This window comes from Sciurus carolinensis, chromosome 11 (assembly GCF_902686445.1).
Source record: "Sciurus carolinensis chromosome 11, mSciCar1.2, whole genome shotgun sequence".
Lineage (NCBI taxonomy): Eukaryota > Metazoa > Chordata > Mammalia > Rodentia > Sciuridae > Sciurus > Sciurus carolinensis.
The window spans coordinates 11,221,493-11,241,954 of NC_062223.1; the positions used below are offsets into that span (position 1 = coordinate 11,221,493).

The window sequence follows — 20,462 nt, forward strand, 5'->3', positions numbered from 1 at the left end:
TGTAGCGAAGACCCCGCCCCCGACACCGCTATTGGCTTTCCAACCCCGGGCCGCTTTAGCAGAGGTCCCGGAAGCTGCTGAAAGGCGCGGACGCCCGATAGGGCGCCCAGAGTGACTGAGCCGGATATTCGGCGAGGTTTTTGACCCAGCCTCGGCCCCTCGGTTCCGCGGAGATGACTGTTGGTCTGCTCAGCAGTGAGGCACGTTTCACAGAGCTGCTTCCACCCCATAGTTGTACTGAAACTTCCGCTAGAGCCTGCATGGGAGGCGCGTCTCTCATCCCCAAATTGCAGGGGGAGAAAACTGAGGCCGAGCTGATGTGTGTTTTGTGTTTTTTCTTTTTCTGTGACCTGTTCTGGATCACCCACCCAGGGCTCTCCCAATGAACCCTCTGTCATGGAAACAGCAAATGCCAGTGGAATCCAAGAATAAAGTTCTTTATTGTCTTCAGAGCTGTGATGATAGGGCTGGGCCCCTACAATGACTCAGGTGGGGCTTCCCTGGACTCGGTTGTAGAGAAGGATGGCGCCTTTGGCCGAGGGGCAGAGTTCAGCCCACATCTCCGTCTCCTGCAACCTCTGCACTCTCTGTGGGGGAAGACAGTGAGACCCACACATCCAGCCCTTGTCTCCTGCTGGGGCTGAGCCTCAGGGCCCTCTCTGCACTGTGCTGTCTATGGGAGACATATTAGGAGGACTGAACATCGCTGGTGGGAAAATCTTTTTGTGACTCGGGAGTAAACCTGGGAGTCTCCTGTACCACCCAGCCATTCCCCATCCCACCAGACATGCATCACCAGGTCTTTTTGCAGGCTCTAACCCTACAGTCCAAGGACCATGCAGGAAGTCGCCCCGCACCTGTGTCTCCACAAAGATGATTCCTGTAGACTCGTGGGCTTCAGGTCCCCCACTCAGGTAGTAGTTCCTCACCTCCTCAGAAGTCAGGCTGCACCTGGGCAAGGACATGAGGGTGGCTTGGGGAGTAGCCCAGACCCATATCCCTGAGGAACCCCAACTGCCACAGCCCCATTGCTTACCACCCATCATCCCCAGGATCCAAGATCCTCTGCCCAGAGCCCACTCACTGGACATAGAACTCGGCACTGGCACGGCCGGCGCTGGTCTCGTTTCGGGCGATGCCCAACAGCAGGGGTTGGCTCAGGGTGAGCAGCGGCAGATTCACCTGGGGCAGGGGGTCCCACCTATCAATGCCCACTGCCCATATCCTTGCCCCTCTCCTTAGGGAAGAGCCTATTACCCTTGAACAATTGTTTATGGTTTGTAGAGCAAGTGCCCCGTATCACAGAATCCTAGATCTTGGGCTATTCATTTTACAGATGGGAAAACCAGAATCAAAGAGGTTGAACAGATTACCCAGGGAAATCTCTTCACTCAAGGGAAGTGAATTTAGTAAGGGAGACTCCCATTTACTTCTTTTTGAATCAACAAATATTGTTTCCAATGGAATGAGGAAGAACCTGAGGCCTAGGGAACAAAGGGCTAGAATTCCATTTGGAGTATGCCCAGCTCCCTCAGTGCCAACTGGATGCCTGCGATCTTCCCACCAACACAGACCTATGGAATTCTAGCAGGTTCTACCCACTCCCTTCATGTCACCATGCTGTCAGGGCACCGCTCACTCACCTCATCACAGATCTCCTGCAGGACACTGGAGAAAAGCTCACGTACCACCAGTTCCCCAGGGAGGTCCTTGTGCTGGGGGCTATTGCCAGGACACAGGGCCTGTGAGAGGTCAGGCTCAGCCTCTGCTCTTCATCCTCTTCCCACCCTGTCTTCCCGCTTGCTGGCCCCAGGGGCCTGGGTAGAAACAGTGTAAGGCATAGTGATCCCCCAACCCGGGTCCTTCTTTTTCCAGATGGACAACCAGAAGTCCAACTAGGTCACACAGAGGGTTGGGTTAGTTAAGGCATCTTCTGCCCACTCCCCTCCCCCCATGTATCCTGGCTTCCCACAGGTCAGTAGCAGGTTGGGTCCTCGAGGGGGCTGTCCCCTCCTAGTAGTGGGCAACAGAGATGGGTTGCACTCAGTCTGCCTGTGCCTACTCCTCGGGGAGCCCTCTGGAAGGGTGCTGCAACAGGGGCGACTCAGTTAAACACTGAACCAATTTTCCCTTGAAGAAAACAGATGGGAAGGCTTAGAGTTACAGCTTTCCTGAGCTGTCTGGGACTTTTTGCCTTTGTACCCAGCCTGGCACCTCACCTGAGGCTCAGGGTGCCCACCAGGCACATCCACCATCCCAGGGGCCTCGGCCACCTGCCAGGAGCGCCGCAGGAAGACAAGGAAGTCATCAGTTGTGATTAGTGCAGCACCCACCCCCAGTGGGTCTGCCAGATATGCTTGCTTGTCACCCCAATGCATGGCTCCCTGCTGTTGCAGCCAGGAGGCTGAGCTGGCCCAATTGGTGCCCAGAAAATCTTGGTAGGAAGTAAGGCCCAGGCGAAGGAGCAGCTGTGGACCAGGAGAGTCAGTAGGCGCCAGTGTAGCCGAATGCAGGCGGAACTTAGGGGCATTGAAGAGCCAGGGTTGGGCCTGTAGCCGGGCCTCCCAGATGGCAGTGATAGTCTTGTCCCCTCCTGGTAGTGGGCGTCGGTCATGGGCTGGGCTCAGCTCCACCACTACATGCTCTTGGGGCAGGCCCCCAGGAGGACACTGAAGCAGCAGGGACACCTCAGGGTCCATGGCCTGGACAGGGCAGCTCTGGGGGAGGACACAGGTAGACCTGTCACCCTGGGGGAGGGTGACACAGCCACCCTGGTCCAAGCATCTGGCCTCCTGTGACACAGATCTCCCAAGGCTATCACCAACCCTGCTGAACCGCCCTGACCATTCCTTGGGTAGTTCGTGTCCTATCCTCCCAGCGAGAGTCCTGAGCTCCTTTGGGTGCCCAGAGCTCCTGCTGCCAGAAACCCCGAGGACTCTTGGACATCCCTATCACCCAAAGGTTCTTGTTCCCCCAAATGCTGAAGTTCTCCAAGCCCAGCGAGCCTGCTTCCAACCCTTGACGCGCGAGGACCCCTCCCAGGTCCGGAACCCCCAGCTTCACCGGCGCTCGGAACTTACCAGCCGGCTGGGCCCGCAAGCTCCGCCCCTTTGCCCGAAGCGGAAGTGCCCGCCCCTTTCTTCCACGGCTTCTCATTGGCGGGTCCCCGGTCGTGGGGGTCCGCCCCTGCCCCGCCTGCCGGTCCGCTGGTTGTGAGCGCGTCTGAGGCGCCTGTCCGCGCGACCTTCCGCGGAGTCCATCGCCGCGCCCGCCCCGCCTCCCCGGCCGCCTTGCCCGCGCAGCGGCGGGCCTGGAGCGAGGGGCTCGGGCCCGGGGGCTGCAGTGTGAGCGTGGGCAGGTCTCGCCCGCCCGGCCTTAGCTCCCCGTGTGGGAGGGTGGGAGGCGCCTCGCCGCTCTCCCGCCCTGAGCCTTCGTGACATTCTGGGCAGAGTGGACACATGGGAGAGTCCTTAAAGCGGTCTCCACACGTCACTGCCCCCCACAGTTCTGACCATGAACTCCTCTGGCGGAAGGAGACAGGAAGCAGCAAGGCCCACGGGTAGAAGGGCTCACAGACCTCGGGAGCAGGTGCGCCCCTCTGCGCCCTCACCCCCAGGTGGGAGGCCAGGGAGGGACCTCTAAACCCCGGTGGGCCGTGGTGGGGGGGACCTCCTCCCTCTGGTGTTCCTCTGCCACTCAGAGTTCAGGGTGGGCTGCAGGGCAGGGTCACTACTGAGACCCAGACCAGCACTGGGCTCTTCCAGGACCCAGATGTGCAGCTGTCCAAGGCTCTGTCCTATGCCTTGCGCCACGGGGCTCTGAAGCTGGGTCTTCCCATGGGGGCTGGTAAGTGAGGGTCTTGGAGACTAGGGGAGGAGTGGCTGAAGCCCAGGGAGCAGTGTTAGCCTGTCTGTGCGTGCTCTGCCATGGCACCAGCCACTGCCCCAGAGGAAGGTGCTGGGGGCACATCCTTCTTATGTGCAGAGACCAGAGGGACTCCCATAACCTCTCCACTGGGAAAGGAGCCCTTGTCTGGGCCAAGCCTGATTTCATCTCTTGCAGCCAAGTAGCTCAGTAAACACCTATCCCAGGGGTGGGCATTGTAAGGTATTGTGGCAAATGGTATTTATTGAGTCTGCTGTGAACCAGGTACTAAACTGTGTGACCCAGGGAGGCAGATCCTCTTCCCATCTAAGTAAAGGAAACACCCAGAAAAGGAAGGACTTTCTAGAAGTCATGTGACCTCTAGGCACAGCCTTTGATCTAGCTTCCTGTGGCTCCTCCTGTTAACTGTGGCCCTGGCCAGAGCAAGGTCCGCTCCTGAGCACCCCTCTGCCCTCAGACGGCTTTGTACCCCTGGACACCCTCCTGCAGCTGCCCCAGTTCCGCAGCTTCTCCACTGAAGATGTGCAGCGCGTGGTGGACACCAACGGGAAGCAGCGGTTCACCCTGCGGCCGGGAGGTCCCAGCACTGGCCCCCTCATCCGAGCCAATCAGGGCCACTCCCTACAGGTGGGTGCCAAGGGGACAGATGGGAGAGCCAGATGGGACCCCTGTCCATAAAAAAGGGTCTCACTGCTGCCCATTCAACCACTCACCCCAGGTACCCGAGTTGGAGCTGATGCCTCTGGAGACGCCACAAGCTCTGCCCCTGGTACTAGTACATGGTACATTCTGGAAGCACTGGCCATCCATCCTGCTCAAAGGCCTGTCCCGCCAGGGAAGGACACACATCCACTTGGCTTCAGGACTGCCTGGGGACCCTGGCATCATCAGTGGTCAGTGCTCCCCTCCACCTACCAGACCCACAGCTTCCCTGGTCTGAGACTGCATCTCCCTTGTGTGGAGCAGCTCCCCTCCCACCCCTCATCATAGGATCCCAGTCTGTAGGGGTCTGTTGTCCCAGCCTGTTGTCCCTACAGGCATGCGCCCAAATTGTGAAGTGGCCGTGTTCATCAATGGACCCCTGGCCCTGGCAGGTGAGTGTAGACACGGCAGGGACTACCGTCGGCCGATTTTTGAGGGGTGGGACGTGGGTCACATCTCTAGTTCTGCCACTAGATGGAATCTCCTTCTTCCGCTCTGCTAATGGGGTGATCCTGACTCCAGGGAATAATGATGGCTTCCTGCCTCCCAAGTACTTCAAGGAGGCCCTGCAGCTCATCCCTACCCGTGAGAACTGCCTCCCACTCCCGGTGTGCTTGAAGCCTGTGCCCCTCGCCCGTGCCCCTTCCCAGCCCCAACCCAGGCTGACTGAGCTCTGCCCCTTCTTTAAACATCTTGTCTCTGTTGCAGGAAAGCCTCTGTCCTTGGCTGCTGATACAGAGAGTGCCCCCAAGCACAGCCCCAGAAGAAGGAGGATGACCCAACAATAAAATATTTATTTTAAAAATTCAAAAAAAGTATCAAGAAACTCTAGTTTGAAACCAGGATTCCTGGTCTTCCTCATGTGCTCAGGGACTGATTGCTCAAGGTGGCTTGGGCCTCTGGGACAGGGGAGGTATTATGGGTCAGGCCCACCATCCCGTGCCTGGGTGCTGGCCCAGCCCGGCTCTGGTCTGCCAGTGACAGCAGGTGAACATGCCCAGCTTGGCGCGTGCCGGAGAGGGTGGGGGACAATGAGTCCCAGTGGGCGTGGGCTTGCGAGTGGCTATGGCAGGAAGTGAGAGGGGAGCGGCAGTCAGGCTGCCCTCAGAAGGCCTCATGGCCCCCCGTGAGCTGCAGGAAGAGGTCTTCATCCAGCTCCTCCCCGCGGGCCCGCTCACGCGTCGACAGGAAAATGTAGCCCCCGATGTACTCATGCACGATGCGGCAGCTGGCAGACACACAGCTGAAGGCCACATTGATGTGCTCGTCAAACTCGATGGCCACCTGCAGGGTGGGGGAAAGGGGGTCAGTGGGTAGGTGGGATAAGAGAACAGCCCCTCCCTGCCCCATCGGGTCTGGCGCAGTGCTTGTCCCCAGCCCTACCCTCCCTCTGAGCTACCTGCCGGATGTCCCAGTTGACATTCCACTGGCGCATGTTGCTGAAGCGCCAGGTCTTGACCACATCGCCCACGGCCAGGTCGATTCGGATCAGGCGGTTGTTGGCAATGCCCAGGATCTCATCTTTCCTGCTGCCCTTGAACCTGACCCCCAGGAGGAGAGGGTGTGAGCAGGGTCTCCACCCTGCACAGCCCCAGGGCCTGCCCAGGCAGCAAGCTGGCAGAAGACAGCTGCGTTTACAGCTCAGCCCTGCCTCGCCAGCTGGGCCACCCTGAGGGAGTCATTTGGCTCAGTGCCTCCAGTTCCTCACCTGGAAAATGGGGGTAGAACCACGGCAATAGCATTTAGCAGCACCAGGCAAGTAGCCCATGCCTTTAAATCATATACATACATACATAAATACATACATATATATACACACACATATAGATAGATATAGATATATAGATATATAGATATATATAGATATATATATATATTTTTTTTTGGTACCAGGGGCACTTAACCACTGAGCCACATCCCCAGCCCTTTTTATTTTTTATTTTGAGAAAGGGTCTCACTAGGTTGCTTACAGCCTGGCTAAGTTGCTGAGGCTGGCTTTGAACCCCCAGTCTTCCTGCCTCAGCCTCCCAAGCCACTGGGATTACAGGCGTGCATTACCATGCCCAACTTAAATCATATTTTTGTTGCTGTCATCGCCACCATCACCCATCATCTCGCTTGTGTCTTTGCTCATTTGGGAAATGAAGAATCATGGGGGCAAGTCCCTGGGATGCACCCGATGCCGGCCCTGCCTACAGGACAGCTGACCAAGGCCCAGAGGGGGAAGGGGCTGTGGCAGAGCTGGGACAGATGCTGAGGACACTGCTTTCTTGGCCCAAGCTCTGCCTTGTATTTGCCATGGGGGTACAGAATGGGGGAGGGGCCACAATGCCCACAGACAGCAGGGGAAGGTGACCGGGACCCCCTTGGGCTGTGGCCCACAGCAGCAGGCAGCAGGCGGGGCAGAGATGACAGATCCTACCTGACCATCACGTAGGAGATGCCGAAGTCGGGCAGGGACTGCCAGGCCTGGATGAAGCGCAGCAGGGCCTCCGTCAGTGAGAGCTGGGCCACGTTCTGGTGGGCCTCCAGGATCCTCGGCGTGAGCTGTGGGATCATACTGGTGAGGGACTAGGAAGTGTTTCCCTTCCCCAAAGTCCCAGAGACCCCTGCCTGCCTGTCAGGGAGACAGAATGCTGAGCCTGAGAAGGGATGGTGTCTACCGTGGGGCCACCGAAGTGCAAGCTCTCACCACTCAGCAAACGTGGGCCAAACAAGCCTGAAGGGGGATGTTGGCAACTGGACTATGGCCCTTCCCAAAAGGGTCTCGGGGAGGCAGCGGGAGAGGAGCGAGGTGCCTGTGACCTTCTCCAGGAGGGCTTCGTGGAGGTCAGGGCCATCAGGTGGACACATCCCACCCCATCCCCGGCACCTGCTTGGCCTTGAACTTCCGCTGGAAGCGGGGAGCCACAAGGCCGTAGGGGTTGAGGCCCTCGGTGGAGGCGTCGGGGCCCTGGGGGTGGCTGCCTGCGCCCCCGCCGCCTGCCCGCTGCAGGCTGAGGAAGGCCAGGATGGCCTGCACCTCGCTGGCGTAGCTGCTGTCCGCCATGGTGCGGCCCTTGGAGGCCAGTCGGCAGCCGGCCATCCAGCGGGCGTACTGCTGCTCCTGGAGCGGGAGGACAGAGGACGTAAGGGACCAGTCAGGCTCTGGCACCCCTGCCTGTCCTGAATGCCACTTCAGCGCCAGCCCAGCCCCCTGCCCAGCTCACTCACGTCCTGGCACCGGAGGTAGATCTCGCTCATGCCCTCAGGGGAGGGCACTAGGAGTTTAATGCAGAACTTCTGACCTGAGACGTTGACGTCAGGGACCACCTCACAGCCTGCAGGGAGAAGAGGGGTGCTGGGCGTCCTGGAGGGGAAGGCCTGCCTGCGAGGTCCCGCGTGGAGAAGCTGCCCTGCGCAGCCACCCCGGGGCCAAGGGCACCTTCCAGGTCTCCAGGAGGAGACAGGCTGGGGCGTGGCAGGCATGTGCACGGCCTGCAGGTGGCCCTCCCGCCCCTGCCCTGGCTCCCTCACCCTTGAGGTTGAGCTGCTGAATGGGATCCCCGGGCGCCTCATCCTGGCTCTTGTAGTAGGACAGCGTGGTCTCCTTGAACACCACCCAGTGCTGGCGGTAGCCCTTCAAGGTCAGCTTCCGTGGCCTGAGGGTGGGCGAGAGGTTTGTGAGGGGCCCCCTCCCTCCAGCCTCCCTCTCAGGATGGCTCCAAACCTACCGGAAGATTCGGAGATGGTCCTTGAGTTCTGGGATGGTGGTGAGGCTGTCCTAGGGAGGACAGGAGTCAGAGGGGACCCGGCCCCCAACCCCTTTCCATGCCCAGGCCCAGAGCCAGCCCCTCCGTACCAGCACGTCGGTGGGCGCGGACCCCTCCAGCTTCACCTCCAGGTTGCTCAGGGCTGCATCCAGGTCATCCAGCCCCTGGTCTGCACTGGCCATTTCGCCCACCTCCCCACTCTGGGACAGCTTGTTGATGTGGTACTGGGGGCACACGCAAGGGGGAGCTGAGCCCAGCAGCCCCGCCACCCAGCAGTGCCCCCACTCTGGAGGGCTCTCCCGCCTGGGGACCGGCCCACACCCGGCCCGCCCTGAGGCACCTGCAGGGCGGCGAACACCATCATCTCCTCCTCGGTGCAGTCGATCTCCTCCAGCAGCAGGTCCCAGCGAGCCTGCTCGTACAGCTGGGCCAGCCGCACTGGGTCTGCCTGGAGTGGGAGGGGGAGAGGCTGGGCCGCCAGACGCCCCGGCCTTGTGCTGTGCCGACCCCAGCCCCTCCCTGCCAGCCTGCCAGGCCGTGCTGCCCAGGTAGTGCCCTAGTCCTCCACCTGTGCCAGAACACCACGGAGGCAGGGAGGGCGGAGTCCACCGAGTTCCATGGTGATGAGCGGGAAGGGAACCTGAGAAACACTGGGAAAGGCTTCCCCAGGGAGGCGACCTGATGAGGGTGACCGTGGCCACTGAAGAGTGAAGGACGAGGACACCGTTGAGAGGGAATGGGGGGCTAAGTGGCCAATGGGTCCCAGGTACCCACAGAGGAGCCCTAGGGCCGGGCTGGGCTGGTGGGCACGTGCAAGGCACCGGTTCGCTCCTCAGCACACACACACACAAAGAAATAAGATAAAGGTACTGTTACAACTAAGGGACAAAACTGATGCCTGAGGAAGGCAAACCCAAAGGGACGAAGGACAGAGGGACAGGAGTGGTGGCAGATGTCGACTGACATCTGCAAGGGGCCAGGGAGACCCCCCGGGGCCTTGTGCCCCTTCTCCTCTCCTGCCTCCAATAAGGCCACTAGAGAGCTAGGAATCAGCAGGAAGGCCCAGACTGGCCAAAGACATCGTGTCACAGAGCAGAGCCCCCGACAGGCTCCCACTGGATCCTCCGGGTGAAAGGCCAGGAGGGTCTGGAGTGAGGATCTCCAGGGAGCGGGTCCCACACAGCACCTGCAGCCAAGGGACAGCACGCAGCCCCGCAGGGCTGAGACTGCCTCCCTGGAGGTTCCAAGCCAAAGCAAACCCTGCATTTGGCACCCTGAGCACAGCTGAAGGGGGTCCCTATGCCAAAACAGAAGAATTGAGAGGAAGTTGACCTCCAGGGGGGTGAGCCACCCCTGTCCTCTCCCACTCGCGACCCAAGACGGGCGATGAGCTTTAGATCCCCAACCGAAAGAGGAAATGGAGCAGCAGCCCTGCTCCATCACCACAGAAGGCCACCAAAATGCCACCAGATAACGCACAGATGCAGGGTTTCCAACTGGCTTCTTAGGGCCTCACTTCTTAATAGAAATGGACAGGCAAGAATTGCCCACTTTTTTTGTTTGTTTGTTTGTTTTGCTTTGTTTTGTTTTGGTACCGGGGATTTGGGGATTGAACTCCCAGGCACTTAATGACTGAGCCACATCCCCAGTCCTTTTTATTTTTTATTTGGAGATAGGGTCTCACTAAGTTGCTTAGGGCCTCACTAAATTGCTGAGGCTGACCTTGAACTTGAAATCCTCCTGCCTCAGCCTCCCGAGTTACTGGGATGACAGGTGTGAGCCACCATGCCGGCTAATGTTGCCCGCGTTGAAGAAAAATCTACTGGCCTGAAAACAGACACCAAGGAGACCAGGGTGCGTGCAGCGGGACAGAGCTGGGAAGAAGTAAAGAGCAGGCAGGGAGTAGAAGAGATCTTAAATACTTTTGAAAATCCTTATGGAGATAAAATACCATGCACATTCATAAAACAAGACCAGGATGTTAATTTTTAAGGAATATAAAGTTACAGTAATTAAGACTGAGTGGCACTGGTAAAGAGAGACAAATTGACCAATGGAACTGATAAAAGTTAGACTCACACATACACGTTCACCTAACTTAAGGCCAGGTCCCACAGCTCACTGAGGAGACAACACTCTTGTCATTTAGTGGCACTGGGCCAAGGGATGCTCGTGTAAAAAAAAAAAAAAAAAGAATTTGGACACCATATCTAAATATCAATTATTCCAGATAGAGTGCAGATCTAAATATGAAAGATTAGGGTTTGCTGCACCCACCTGTAGTACCAGCACTTAGGAAGCAGGAGGATCACTTGAGCCCAGGAGTCTAATACCAGCCTGGGCAACATAGTGAGACGCTGTATTAAAAACCAAATAAAAGCCATGCATGGTGGCACACACTCATAGTCCCAGCAATTTAGGAGGCTGGGGCAGGAGGATTGATAGTCTAAAGCCAGCCTCAGCAACCTGTCTCAAAACAAAAAATTAGAAGACTGGGAAGGTAGCTCAGTGGTAGAGCACCAGTATGTGCAAAGCCCTGAGGGTTAGCAATTTAGACAGTGAGTGTCATTCAGTAGTACAGCATGTACTTAGCCTGCACAAAGCCCTGGGCTCAGTCAGTACCTAGCAGCCCTTAAAGAATGTGCGTGCGTGCGCACGCGCGTACACACACGCACACACACACACACACACACACAGGTTAGAGACAGCACAACTATGAACTCCAAAAAATTTGTGAAAGGAAATACAAGCACAGCTATTCCAGGGCTTCACTAAGAACACTGCTTACATGTGCTGCTACAGCAGCGGGCTCCTGTTGCTTTGAGCACAGACTACAAACACCAGTGGATCTGAAAGATATGAGGAAGCACGCACCACGTAGCATCAGGAGCTGGCGGAAGACAGCTGAGCCTTCGCTTTTTGTAAAAAGTCAATAGATCAGGTGTGGATTTACAAAATGAAGACATAGGAAGCTGGGCCCGGTCACACACGCCTGTAGATTCAGCTACTTGGGAGGCTGAAGCAGAATAGCAAGTTCAAGGTCAGCCTGGAAAACTTACTGAGACCCTGCCTCAAAATTAATAAATAAATAAAAAGAGGTGGTCATAAAGAAGTGAATACTAGGAGCCAGGCTCAGGGTGCACGCCTGAAATCCCAGAGGCTTGGGAGGTCGAGGCAGGAGGAGCAGGAATTCAAAGTCAGCCTCAGCAACTTATTATCCAAGGCCCTAAACAACTTGGTGAGACCCTGTCTCAAAATAAAAAACAAAATGGGCTGGGGATGTGGCTCAGTGGTCAAGTGCCCCTGGCTTCAATCACTGATACCAAAAAAAAGAAAAACCCACCAAAACCCAACAACAAACAAACAAAACCCCCCAAAAGAAGTGAACACTAGAATAAAAGGTTACAGAGTTAAAATCTAAAGTAAGTCCCTAGGGCTTGGCATGGTGGCACATGCCTATAATCCCAGCAGCTCGGTAGGCTGAGGCTGGAGGATCTCGAGTTCAAAGCCAGCTCCAGCAAAAGCGAGGTGCTAAGCAACTCAGCGAGACCCTGTCTCTCAATAAAATACAAAATAGGGCTGGGAATGTGGCTCAGTGGTCAAGTGTCCCTGAGTTCAATTCCTGGTACCCCCCCCCCAAAAAAAAAAACTAAAAAAAAAAACTAAAGTCCCCAGGGACAAGAAATCTAGGATAAATAGGACAAGAAATTGCTTTTTTTGTTGTTATTACAAACTTGCTAGTCTACTTAACTCTTTAAGCCATCATATATAACTTTGACTAAAAATAAATTTTAAGGTAGAAACCAAGAACAACGAGGACCAAATGGTTTTTAGCCCTTGGACAGCACGCTGCCCAGGACAGCCGTCCTTGAGGGAGAGAAACAGACCAGGTGACCTGACAGTACTTCAGCTCACACCTGGAGTCCCCAGCAGCAGCCCAGCAGCAGCTTGTGGAAGAGGGACCCACGCTGAGCCCAGCACGGTCTCCAGCAGGCAGGGACATAGTGGACAGCTGGAGTCCAGGCAGCCGGAATGCCGAGGCTTGCGGGGAGAGAGCTCGCGGAGAGAATGCCCCGAGACCAGGAAAGGCTTCTCTTTAGTGCGGCTGGGTACAGGTCGGGGGACAAGGACACTTCCTCAGGCCAGGGAGGTCAGCGGGAGGATGGTGGAACTCACTGTTGCCTGAGCCCACATGAGCGGGACCAGGGCACACACTGACCGCCTGAGCAGAGCAGCCACGGAACCATGGGCGTCCAACCAAGCGCCAGGTGGAAGTCCCCTGGGTGCCAGTAGATCTGCTCCAGACAGAGGGTGTGCTGCCTAGCAAGGCCAAGCACAGCCTTGGCAGGAACTGGTGTCCAAGCATCTCCACCTCACCCCAAAAACGTTTTGTGTTTGCTGTGCTGGGTCCACCCCAGGCTGTCACGTCCGCTAGGCTGTGCTCACCACTGAGCTATCCTCCCCAGACCTCCCACAAGGAGGAAAACATTCAAAGGACTGCCAAAGAAAGAAAAAGAAGGAAGGGAGAGAGGGAGGTTTTGTGTTTGATATTGGGGATTGAACCCAGGGGTGCTTTTCCACTGAGCCACATCCCAGCCCCTTTGTTTTTTTATTTTGAGACAGGTCCTTGCTAAATTGCTGAGGCTGTCCTGAAACTTGCAATCCTCCTGCCTCAGCTTCCAAGTCCCTGGGGTCATAGATGTGCGCCACCGAACCTAGCTGGATTGTCTTTTTGTTTTTAATTTTTTTGGTACCAGGGACTGAACCCAGGATCACTTAACCACTGAGCCACATTCACAGCCCCTTTCATATTTTTATTTTGAAACAGGATCTCACTAAGTCTAAGGACCTGAATCGAAGGGTCTAAGGGACTAAGGGATTAAGAGTAAGTCTGAGTCTAAGGGCCTTGCTAAATTGCTGAGGTTAGTCTCTAATTTGCAGTCCTCCTGCCTCAGCTTCCCGAGCCACTGGGATTACAGGTAAGCGCCACCTGGCTTGGATCATCTTTTGAAAGGTTTTTAAACCACAGGTAAAGTCATATACTACTCCCTAATGGTAATACTACAGGTGAACTCTGATCCCTAAAGCAACCACTAAAAATAAAAGTAAAGCAAATAAACTAATATAAAGAAGATTACAAAGGAATCATAAAAAAGTATTCCATCCAAAAGAATGTAGGAGCACGAGAACACAGAGTAGAGGGAATTACTTCTGATTCTGTTTTTCTTTTCTTTTCTTTTCATACAAGGGATTGAACCAAGGGGTGCTTAACGATTGAGCCACATCCCCAGCCCCCCCCCTTTTTTTTTTTTTTTTTTTTTTTTGCGGTGCTGGGGATCAAACCCAGGGCCCTGTGCTTGTAAGGCAAGCCCTTTACCAATTGAGCTATCTCCCCAGCCCCCCAGCCCTTTTTATATTTATTTTGAGACAGGGTCTCACTAAGTTGCTTAGGACCTTGCTAGATGCTGAGGCTGGCCTTAAACTTGTGAGCCTTCTGCCTCAGCCTCCTGAGCCACTGGGGTTACAGGTGTGGGCCACTGTGCCTGGCACTTCTGATTCTTCTTTAGCACAGTAGGGAAACTGTTGGTTAAAAAAACAATCTATGATATATTTCAAAATGACTAGTAAGGAGGGTGTGAAGTTGTAACAAATAAAAATGACTAATGGTTAAAGAGGTAGAAATGCTTATTACCCTGATTTGATTATTACGCATTGTATAGATGTATTGAATCACCATAACGTACCCCACAAAGGTGTATGAATTTAAAAATTAATTAAAATTTAAAAAACAATAAAGAATCCAGATGCAGTGGTACACACCTGTAAACCCTGTGACTTGAGAGACTGAGGCAGGAGGATCTCAAGTTTGAGGCCAGCCTCAGAAACTCAGAGACCCTGCCTTAAAACAAAAAATAAAAAGGACTGGGGATGTAGCTCAGTGGTAAAGCACCCCTGGGTTCAATCCCTAGTATCGAGGAAAAGAAAAGAAGTTGGGAAAAGGGGAAAAACAATACAGGAAATCCCCAGGGCAAGGGGTGTTAGGATAGGGGAGGAGCAGAGGCCAACGAGGGAGGGAGTGGCTGGGACCTAGAGGTGCCTGGAGTCAGGGCAGGCGGGGCCCAGCAGCTACAGGAATCCTTCAAGCAGGAGCAACAGGACCTAAGGCACATTCCTGAATGTTGATTCCAAGGTTGGGGAGGCCACTGGAGGAGAGGTCTCACAGGTGTCGCCTACCACAGGAGCCAGGCCTGTGGCTTGGAGCACGAGGGATGGAGACAGGAAGAGTGGACAGCTGGAGAGTTTTGTTCTAGGGAGGGTCAAAGGACACGCTGAGGGATCTGGAGGGAAAAAAGGGCAGGAGTCTAGGGTGGTTTCAAGTGAGGGGCTTTTGCGATAAATATATGAAAGTTTTTTTTTTTTTTTTTTTTTTGCGGTGCTGGGGATCGAACCCAGGGCTTTGTGCTTGCAAGGCAAGCACTCTACCAACTGAGCTATCTCCCCAGCCCTATATGAAAGTTTTAGGGGGACTGGAGCAGACTGAGCTGGGGGTTCCTGGTGCTGGAGCTTAGGGAGACAAATCTGGGCTGGAAACTACAAACTGGAAGAAGGAAAGGGCACCGGAGGATATTTAATCCATGAGACCAGAGTTTGCCGAGAGAGAGAAGAGAGGAGGCCTGGGAAGGAGACTGGGGCTCGCCAACAAGAGACTGTGGAAAGGAGGAACCAAGAAACTGAGCATAGCCCTGGGAGAGGCAGACACCCCAATGGCGGACCGAGGAGGCTGTGAGAGGAAGAGAGTTCCAGGGAGAGGGCGGTCGGTCGTATCCACATCACAAGTACCGAGTAGAAATGGGAGGAGAGATGGGGTGGAGGACATGGCTTCTGCAGGGCGGGTGCACTTCCAGTGTGTGACTGGGACAGAAGACGCCAGGACGGGTTTGGCTAAGGAACATGAGGGAATTGAGGGGACCGAGAACCTGAAGCAGCAGGCCGGATTCCAGAAGCAGGTCTCCTGTAGATAACTAGGCTGAGGAATTTTGCCAGGAAGAGGGACAGAGAAGTGGGTCGCAGGTCAAAACAATAGCCTGCGGGGTCCTGGGTCACTGCTGAGACAGACGCACGCCACATGGATTGCTGATGGGCACAGGGGGCAGGGAGGGAGGCACTCTTGGGGGACGGAAAAACATCCCGACTCCAGAGGCCAGGGCCTCTCCCGCTGGAGACCAGCAGTCTGCACTGGCCTTGGGTTGTGAGCTCCCAGTGGCTCCCCGAGAAGCTGGCACTGAGACCAACTTGTGCCCAGCCGCCACGGCATAGCCCAAGGTCCAGCCCTGTATCTGTGGAACTGACGGACCAATGGGCAGATGGACGGACCCCTCAAGTCACTAACATCCCAGAGCCCAGAACCCTGACCCCATGCCCCCCATCTCACAGACTGGCCCCCACTCCTTCCTGACCCCAGCCCACCTTGGGATCCAGGTCGAAGAAGCTGTAGTACTTAAAGCGCAGCCAGAGCGTGTCCCCGGCCTTGACGCCCTGCTGCATGAGGCACCGCGAGGAGTCCAGCCACCTGGCATGCAGAGGCGGGGTCAGGGCTGCCGCAGGGCAGGGGCTGGGGGCTTGGGGAAAGCTTGGGGAGCAGAGGCCTGGGGAGAGGCAAGTTGGGGGGTAGGCCAGGCCCAGGGCCCTGGGGGGCTGCTGGGCACACCTGCCGTGGAGCTGTGTCTTGTCGGACAGGGAGCCCGGCCTGGGCAGGCGCTGCAGCAGGAGCGGGTCCGGGGGCGGCTGGGGCCGGCTCAGCATGTGGTAGCAGGCCTCCGTCTGGGCGCTGTCGGAGAAGTGCGCGGGCATCCCACGGAACAGCACAGGCGCCACACCTGGGGCGGCTGGGGTCAGCCGGGCCTGCCCGCCACCGGTGCCACGGGCCCGCCCGGCCCCCGCCGGCCCCCTGCCCCGGCTCACCCCCAGCCAGGACGACCTTGGTCAGGTCGTACACCTCCTCCTCCGGCTCCTTCTCCTTCTTCTTCTTCTCCTTCTTCTCAGGAGCCCGCAGCAGAGACAGCTCCTCGGGGTGCCGGATACCTGTGGGGACCTGGGACCTCAGCAAAGAGGCCCTGCCCGGTGGGCCCCCGCCTCATTCCTGGACCCTTTGGGGCCTGTGGGCAGGGTGGGAACGGCTCAGCAAGGACAAGTGGCTGCCTCTTGTGGAGCCTTGGCAGGCGGGCCCACGGGACCAGCTGGGCCACTCACTGAGGAGGCGGCAGATGGCAGCCACGGCCTGGAAGAGAGGCTTGGAGAAGCTGGCGCGGAGGCGCAGTGCCCGCCGGTTGGGCAGCCGCAGGATGACTGGCCGGTGCTGGGGCCCAAAGAAGAGGCGGGCGTCAGCCAAGATCCCGTACTTGTCCAGGGTCCAGTGGGTCTGCAGCAGCCATCGCTTCTTCTGCTCCCACCAGAGGGCGTGGTCTGACCAGTCCTGCTTGCGATCTGCAGGGGTCGTGGGGCACAGAGGGGTCTGGGAGGGTCCTTCCCAGTCTTCCTGCTTCTGTCCCCAGCACTGTGCACAACCCAGGACCTAAAGGCCTGGGGTGACTGCCCCCACCCAAGATGGGGGCAGGGCCAGCTGGGTTGGCTTGGGGTCCATCTACAAGGTGACAGCTGCATGGCTTTCTGCTAGCTGACCCCGGCTGGTCCTTCTGGGGTCAGTCATTATATCACTTCCCAGGGGAGTCCCTCATCCCAGAAGCAGGTTGCCCCGATCTTAGTGGCCCAACCTCATGCCCCCAGACCTTTGGGCTCCCCCATACAGATAGGTCCTGGTGTGTACTTCCGTAATTCCTGGCTTAATTGCCTGGTTGTGTGTGTGTGTGTGTGTTTTGGAACCAGGAATTGAATGCAGGGGCGCTTAACCCCTGAGCCACATCCCAGCCCTTTTTACTTTTCATTTTGAGGCAGGGTATCACTCAGTTGCTTGCTAAACTGCCGAAACTGGCCTTGAACTCGCAATCCTGCTGCCTCAGTCTCCCGAGCTACCGGGATTATAGGCATGAGCCACCACGCCCAGTGGAATTGCTTCTCTAATGGCCGCTTGCTTGCACTTCCAGGAGGTCAAGAGGCAGAGACCACGTCTACATATCCTCAGGCCTGGGATTTGCTGGCATGGAGTAGCAGGTTTTCTGTAAACATTTACTGGTTACTCGCTGTGTGACCTTGGGCAAGGCACTTAACCTCTCTGGCCTCAGGTGTTTTGTTTGTAAGATGTTGTAGTCGTCCTGACTCATGGGCAATAACCAGTGCTGGCTACCTGGTAGGTGCAGAGCGTCTGTGACATACTCATGCAGGCACGTGACCATACAGAAGTGAAAATGAACACATCACTCATCATTCAGCCAGAAATTGGGGACACAGTAATGGATGGTACAGGTCTCTTCTTTGTCCTCGCAGTAGGAGCAAGGACCCCTGAGGGACGAGCACAAAAACGAAGCATGGTCCCCTCAAGTTTCAGAGCTGCTCTTGGGCTGCCCAGGTCCTCCTCCTGACCACCTGTCTCCACCTCCCACTCACGCCTGCTTCCCCTCCCCTCCCCCAGTGCTGCCAAACCCGGAGAAGCTTCTCTGTCCACCTGGTCGACCCTCCAGCCTTTGGTCTGTCCTTCTGTCCTCGCTCTGTGACGCCACCTGCTCCTCCTCTTGACCCCCCTCACCGTCCTTCCCTGCAATAGCCAGGCCTCCTCCCTCCTCAGCCAGGCCCTCTTCCTGGGGTCTCCCATGTTCGATGGCTGGGAGCTCTAATGGCATGGACGCCCCACTCCAGACCCTCAGCTTCAGGCCAGAAACCCACACGCCACCAGCAGAGGGACACATCCAGTGGCTTCTTCATTTTAGACGCCTCGGTTTACCTGGCCACGTGCCCAACACTGGGTTTATAAATGCAGTGATTCATAGTCCCAGATCTTGAGGAAGTGGGCTTAAGCTTGCTCGGGACCAAGGTGCCCCCTCCTTAGCAGCTCCTCCATGCCAACCTGGGGGCTGTGTGGCTAGGACTCTCCCAGAGGACCACGCATCATGCCTTTTACGTTCAGCCGCCACCATGAGTTGATGCCAACCTCACCTCCAGAATCTACCTTCTCTCCATCTACCATGCCTGGCCCCTCTCACTGGGAGGTCTCCCGCCTGGGCTGGACGCAGCCCCTCCTCCATCAACCAACATGCAACGCACCTAGTGATGACTGTGAGTGGGGCGGGTGCTGGGACACCAGCTGTAGGACCTGCCCTGGGGCTGCCCTGCAGCAGCAGGGCCTGGGGTCTATCTGTTTGGGGCCTCCTGCTGTGCCCACAAAGGGGCCCTCCCCCCCTCCCACTGGCTGGCCTTCCTCAGGCTGGGTCTGACGCCGTCTCCCAGGGGACCTCAGTCCCCCACTTCTGCTTTCGTGCACCCTTGGGCCCTGCCTCTGGAAGCTTCCCTCCCTGCTTGGCCCAGTGGCCAGACCATCCCAGGGCCTCTCCTGCGCATGTCCACTCGACCCCTCCCCGGTGGCCGTGGGTAGACCAGGTCTGAGGAAGCCTCCCTGTCCCTGCCCCAACCCAGCTGGCCTATGACCCAGGGTCCTGGCTGGACTCTTGTCGGCCTGCCTTCCGGCTCTGGCTATCAGGGTGTCCTGCTGTCCTCCCAGGAAGGGGCAGCCCCCGTCCCTTGCAGGGCAGGACAAGGAGAACCCCCATGTCAGTGCCCTGGTCTCCAGACTGACACCACAAGCTGCTGTAACTTCCTGTGGGGGCAGGGCCTTCCCACCCAGGCTGGGCCTGTCACCAGCCTGCCGAGGGCTTCGCCAGGGAGGAAGTGTGGGGGCAGGCCCCTGGGTCCCCAGGAGCCCCCGGCCTTCCCTCAGACCTTAAACGTGACCTCACCCTGTGCCCAGGCAAAGCCTGCCTTCTGTCCTTAAAAGTGGATGAGTGGGGGACAGTGGCCAGCTTTTCCTTAGGGACTCTGGGCACTCAGCAGAACCAGCTGGAGTGGGAGAGGGAGGTAGGATGGGGGAGACGGGAAGTTGGGGAAACGTCTTTTTTGGAACCAAACGATTAAGCTGATGCCTGAGTCACTGTGACATGGTTATCAGGAGCTGAGCAGCAGGGACGGCCCGGAAGTGACAAGAGACACCGTCACAGTCGCCGGTGTGCTGAGTGGGGTAGGAGGGGGCCCCGGGGCACTCACTGATCTCCTCCACGATCTTCAGGAGCACCCCTCCGACGTGCGACTCTCCCGTGACCCGCAGGGTGACGGACTCAGCCTCGGGATCCTCCTCGCCCACAAACACCCGCAGCTCCCAGGAGGAGTCAATGTAGTCCCCGGTGGCCGTCTTCATCCCCGCCATGGCTGCTGCCGCTTCTGCCAGGGCCAGGGAGGCAAGGGCAGGCGCTGCAGCCTGGTAGGTTGCCCGTGTTTAAGCAGAAACCCCCTGGCGCCCTGGGCGGGTGACAGGTGAGGAGCAAGCCCACAGAACAGCATGCCCGGGTAGCAGGACGCAGGGACCCACCATTACCCGCCAACTTCAGAAACTCACAGAGGCTTGAGCGGAAGGGACTCTCGGAGACTGTGTTGTCCAGCCCACTCCCACCTCACAGATGGGAAGACTGAGGTCTGGTGAGAAGGGGCACACCCACGACCATCCTGCTTGATGCCAGGCTGGGCACCCCAGGACGGCTCTCCTCCCCACAGCTCAGACCCAAACTCCCGTTGGCGACACACGGGCTGCCGCGTGGGCTGCCGCATGGGGAGAGGCAGGCCGCAGGGGGCCGCAGGGAGGCAGCGGGGACAGGGAGAAGGCGCTGGACGTCCGGAGCTTACCTGGCCTGAAGAAGGCTGGGGCTGCGGGTGGGCGGCGCCGGCCACTGCTGGCCTCAGGGCGCTCCCCAGACCTCCAGGGCTTCCTTCCCTGGCTCTGGAGCGTCCTTCAGAGGGCAGGCGGCAGGGCGGGCCTGGCCCCTCCCCAGGGTGGGCTGGCCCTGGGTGCAGGAAGCACACTGGCAGCGCAGAGGGCCCCAGTGCGCACAGGAAGCAGGAGGGCCTGTGCGCCCCGCGCCAGTCAGTCCCCTTCATCCGGAGAGAGACCCCGATGGGTGTCAAGGT

At 57.4% G+C, this 20,462-nt stretch overlaps 3 protein-coding genes across 11 annotated transcripts; 1 reads left to right on the forward strand and 2 right to left on the reverse strand.

The window, feature by feature from the left end:
- Nucleotides 1-421: 421 nt before the first annotated feature.
- Nucleotides 422-3,187, reverse strand: Nudt22 (nudix hydrolase 22). Of its 4 annotated transcripts, none has more exons than XM_047519304.1 (6): nucleotides 3,081-3,187; nucleotides 2,220-2,717; nucleotides 1,644-1,742; nucleotides 1,085-1,182; nucleotides 858-951; nucleotides 422-587 (listed from the first exon to the last, which is right to left on the reverse strand). In XM_047519304.1, exons 2-6 carry the CDS (start codon nucleotides 2,697-2,699, stop codon nucleotides 486-488), a joined length of 873 nt encoding a protein of 290 aa, XP_047375260.1. In that variant the 5' UTR covers nucleotides 2,700-2,717; nucleotides 3,081-3,187; the 3' UTR covers nucleotides 422-485. The 4 variants fall into 4 exon arrangements, with proteins under 4 accessions (XP_047375260.1, XP_047375262.1, XP_047375261.1 ...); XM_047519306.1 differs by lacking the exon at nucleotides 3,081-3,187 and adding an exon at nucleotides 3,064-3,070; XM_047519305.1 differs by lacking the exon at nucleotides 3,081-3,187 and adding an exon at nucleotides 3,017-3,056.
- Trpt1 (tRNA phosphotransferase 1) lies at nucleotides 3,188-5,402 on the forward strand. Of its 5 annotated transcripts, none has more exons than XM_047519311.1 (7): nucleotides 3,188-3,588; nucleotides 3,765-3,846; nucleotides 4,343-4,512; nucleotides 4,604-4,667; nucleotides 4,923-4,979; nucleotides 5,062-5,195; nucleotides 5,296-5,402. In XM_047519311.1, the coding sequence occupies exons 1-7, from the start codon at nucleotides 3,514-3,516 to the stop codon at nucleotides 5,362-5,364; spliced, it is 651 nt and encodes a 216-aa protein (XP_047375267.1). In that variant the 5' UTR covers nucleotides 3,188-3,513; the 3' UTR covers nucleotides 5,365-5,402. The 5 variants fall into 5 exon arrangements, with proteins under 5 accessions (XP_047375267.1, XP_047375268.1, XP_047375264.1 ...); XM_047519308.1 differs by having other exon boundaries at nucleotides 3,197-3,588; nucleotides 4,604-4,778; XM_047519309.1 differs by having other exon boundaries at nucleotides 3,197-3,588; nucleotides 4,604-4,778; nucleotides 5,062-5,172.
- Fermt3 (FERM domain containing kindlin 3) lies at nucleotides 5,362-20,309 on the reverse strand. Of its 2 annotated transcripts, XM_047519301.1 has the most exons (16): nucleotides 20,181-20,304; nucleotides 19,897-19,973; nucleotides 19,548-19,721; nucleotides 16,590-16,823; nucleotides 16,302-16,421; nucleotides 16,048-16,216; nucleotides 15,807-15,909; nucleotides 8,680-8,787; nucleotides 8,429-8,563; nucleotides 8,301-8,350; nucleotides 8,104-8,228; nucleotides 7,801-7,907; nucleotides 7,460-7,693; nucleotides 7,010-7,134; nucleotides 5,987-6,128; nucleotides 5,362-5,871 (listed from the first exon to the last, which is right to left on the reverse strand). In XM_047519301.1, the coding sequence occupies exons 3-16, from the start codon at nucleotides 19,705-19,707 to the stop codon at nucleotides 5,692-5,694; spliced, it is 1,992 nt and encodes a 663-aa protein (XP_047375257.1). In that variant the 5' UTR covers nucleotides 19,708-19,721; nucleotides 19,897-19,973; nucleotides 20,181-20,304; the 3' UTR covers nucleotides 5,362-5,691. The 2 variants fall into 2 exon arrangements, with proteins under 2 accessions (XP_047375257.1, XP_047375258.1); XM_047519302.1 differs by lacking the exon at nucleotides 19,897-19,973 and having other exon boundaries at nucleotides 20,181-20,309.
- Between the last annotated feature and the right edge of the window lie 153 nt (nucleotides 20,310-20,462).

Bases quoted from the DNA above. Each gene is read 5' to 3' on its own strand.
- Nudt22 (XM_047519303.1), bottom strand. From the start codon at position 2,946: ATGTCCAAGAGTCCTCGGGGTTTCTGGCAGCAGGAGCTCTGGGCACCC. The intron at 952-1,084 runs GTGAGTGGGCTC...GTCCTTGCCCAG, and splicing joins AGTGCCGAGTTCTATGTCCA to GTGCAGCCTGACTTCTGAGG. The intron at 588-857 runs GTGCGGGGCGAC...CTTCCCCCACAG, and splicing joins TCATCTTTGTGGAGACACAG to AGAGTGCAGAGGTTGCAGGA.
- Fermt3 (XM_047519302.1), bottom strand. From the start codon at position 19,707: ATGGCGGGGATGAAGACGGCCACCGGGGACTACATTGACTCCTCCTGG. The intron at 7,694-7,800 runs GTGAGTGAGCTG...CTCCCGCTCCAG, and splicing joins TCTACCTCCGGTGCCAGGAC to GAGCAGCAGTACGCCCGCTG. The intron at 7,135-7,459 runs GTGCCGGGGATG...ATGATCCCACAG, and splicing joins GGAAGTTCAAGGCCAAGCAG to CTCACGCCGAGGATCCTGGA.
- Trpt1 (XM_047519308.1), top strand. From the start codon at position 3,514: ATGAACTCCTCTGGCGGAAGGAGACAGGAAGCAGCAAGGCCCACGGGT. The intron at 3,589-3,764 runs GTGCGCCCCTCT...GGGCTCTTCCAG, and splicing joins CTCACAGACCTCGGGAGCAG to GACCCAGATGTGCAGCTGTC. The intron at 3,847-4,342 runs GTAAGTGAGGGT...CTCTGCCCTCAG, and splicing joins GGGTCTTCCCATGGGGGCTG to ACGGCTTTGTACCCCTGGAC.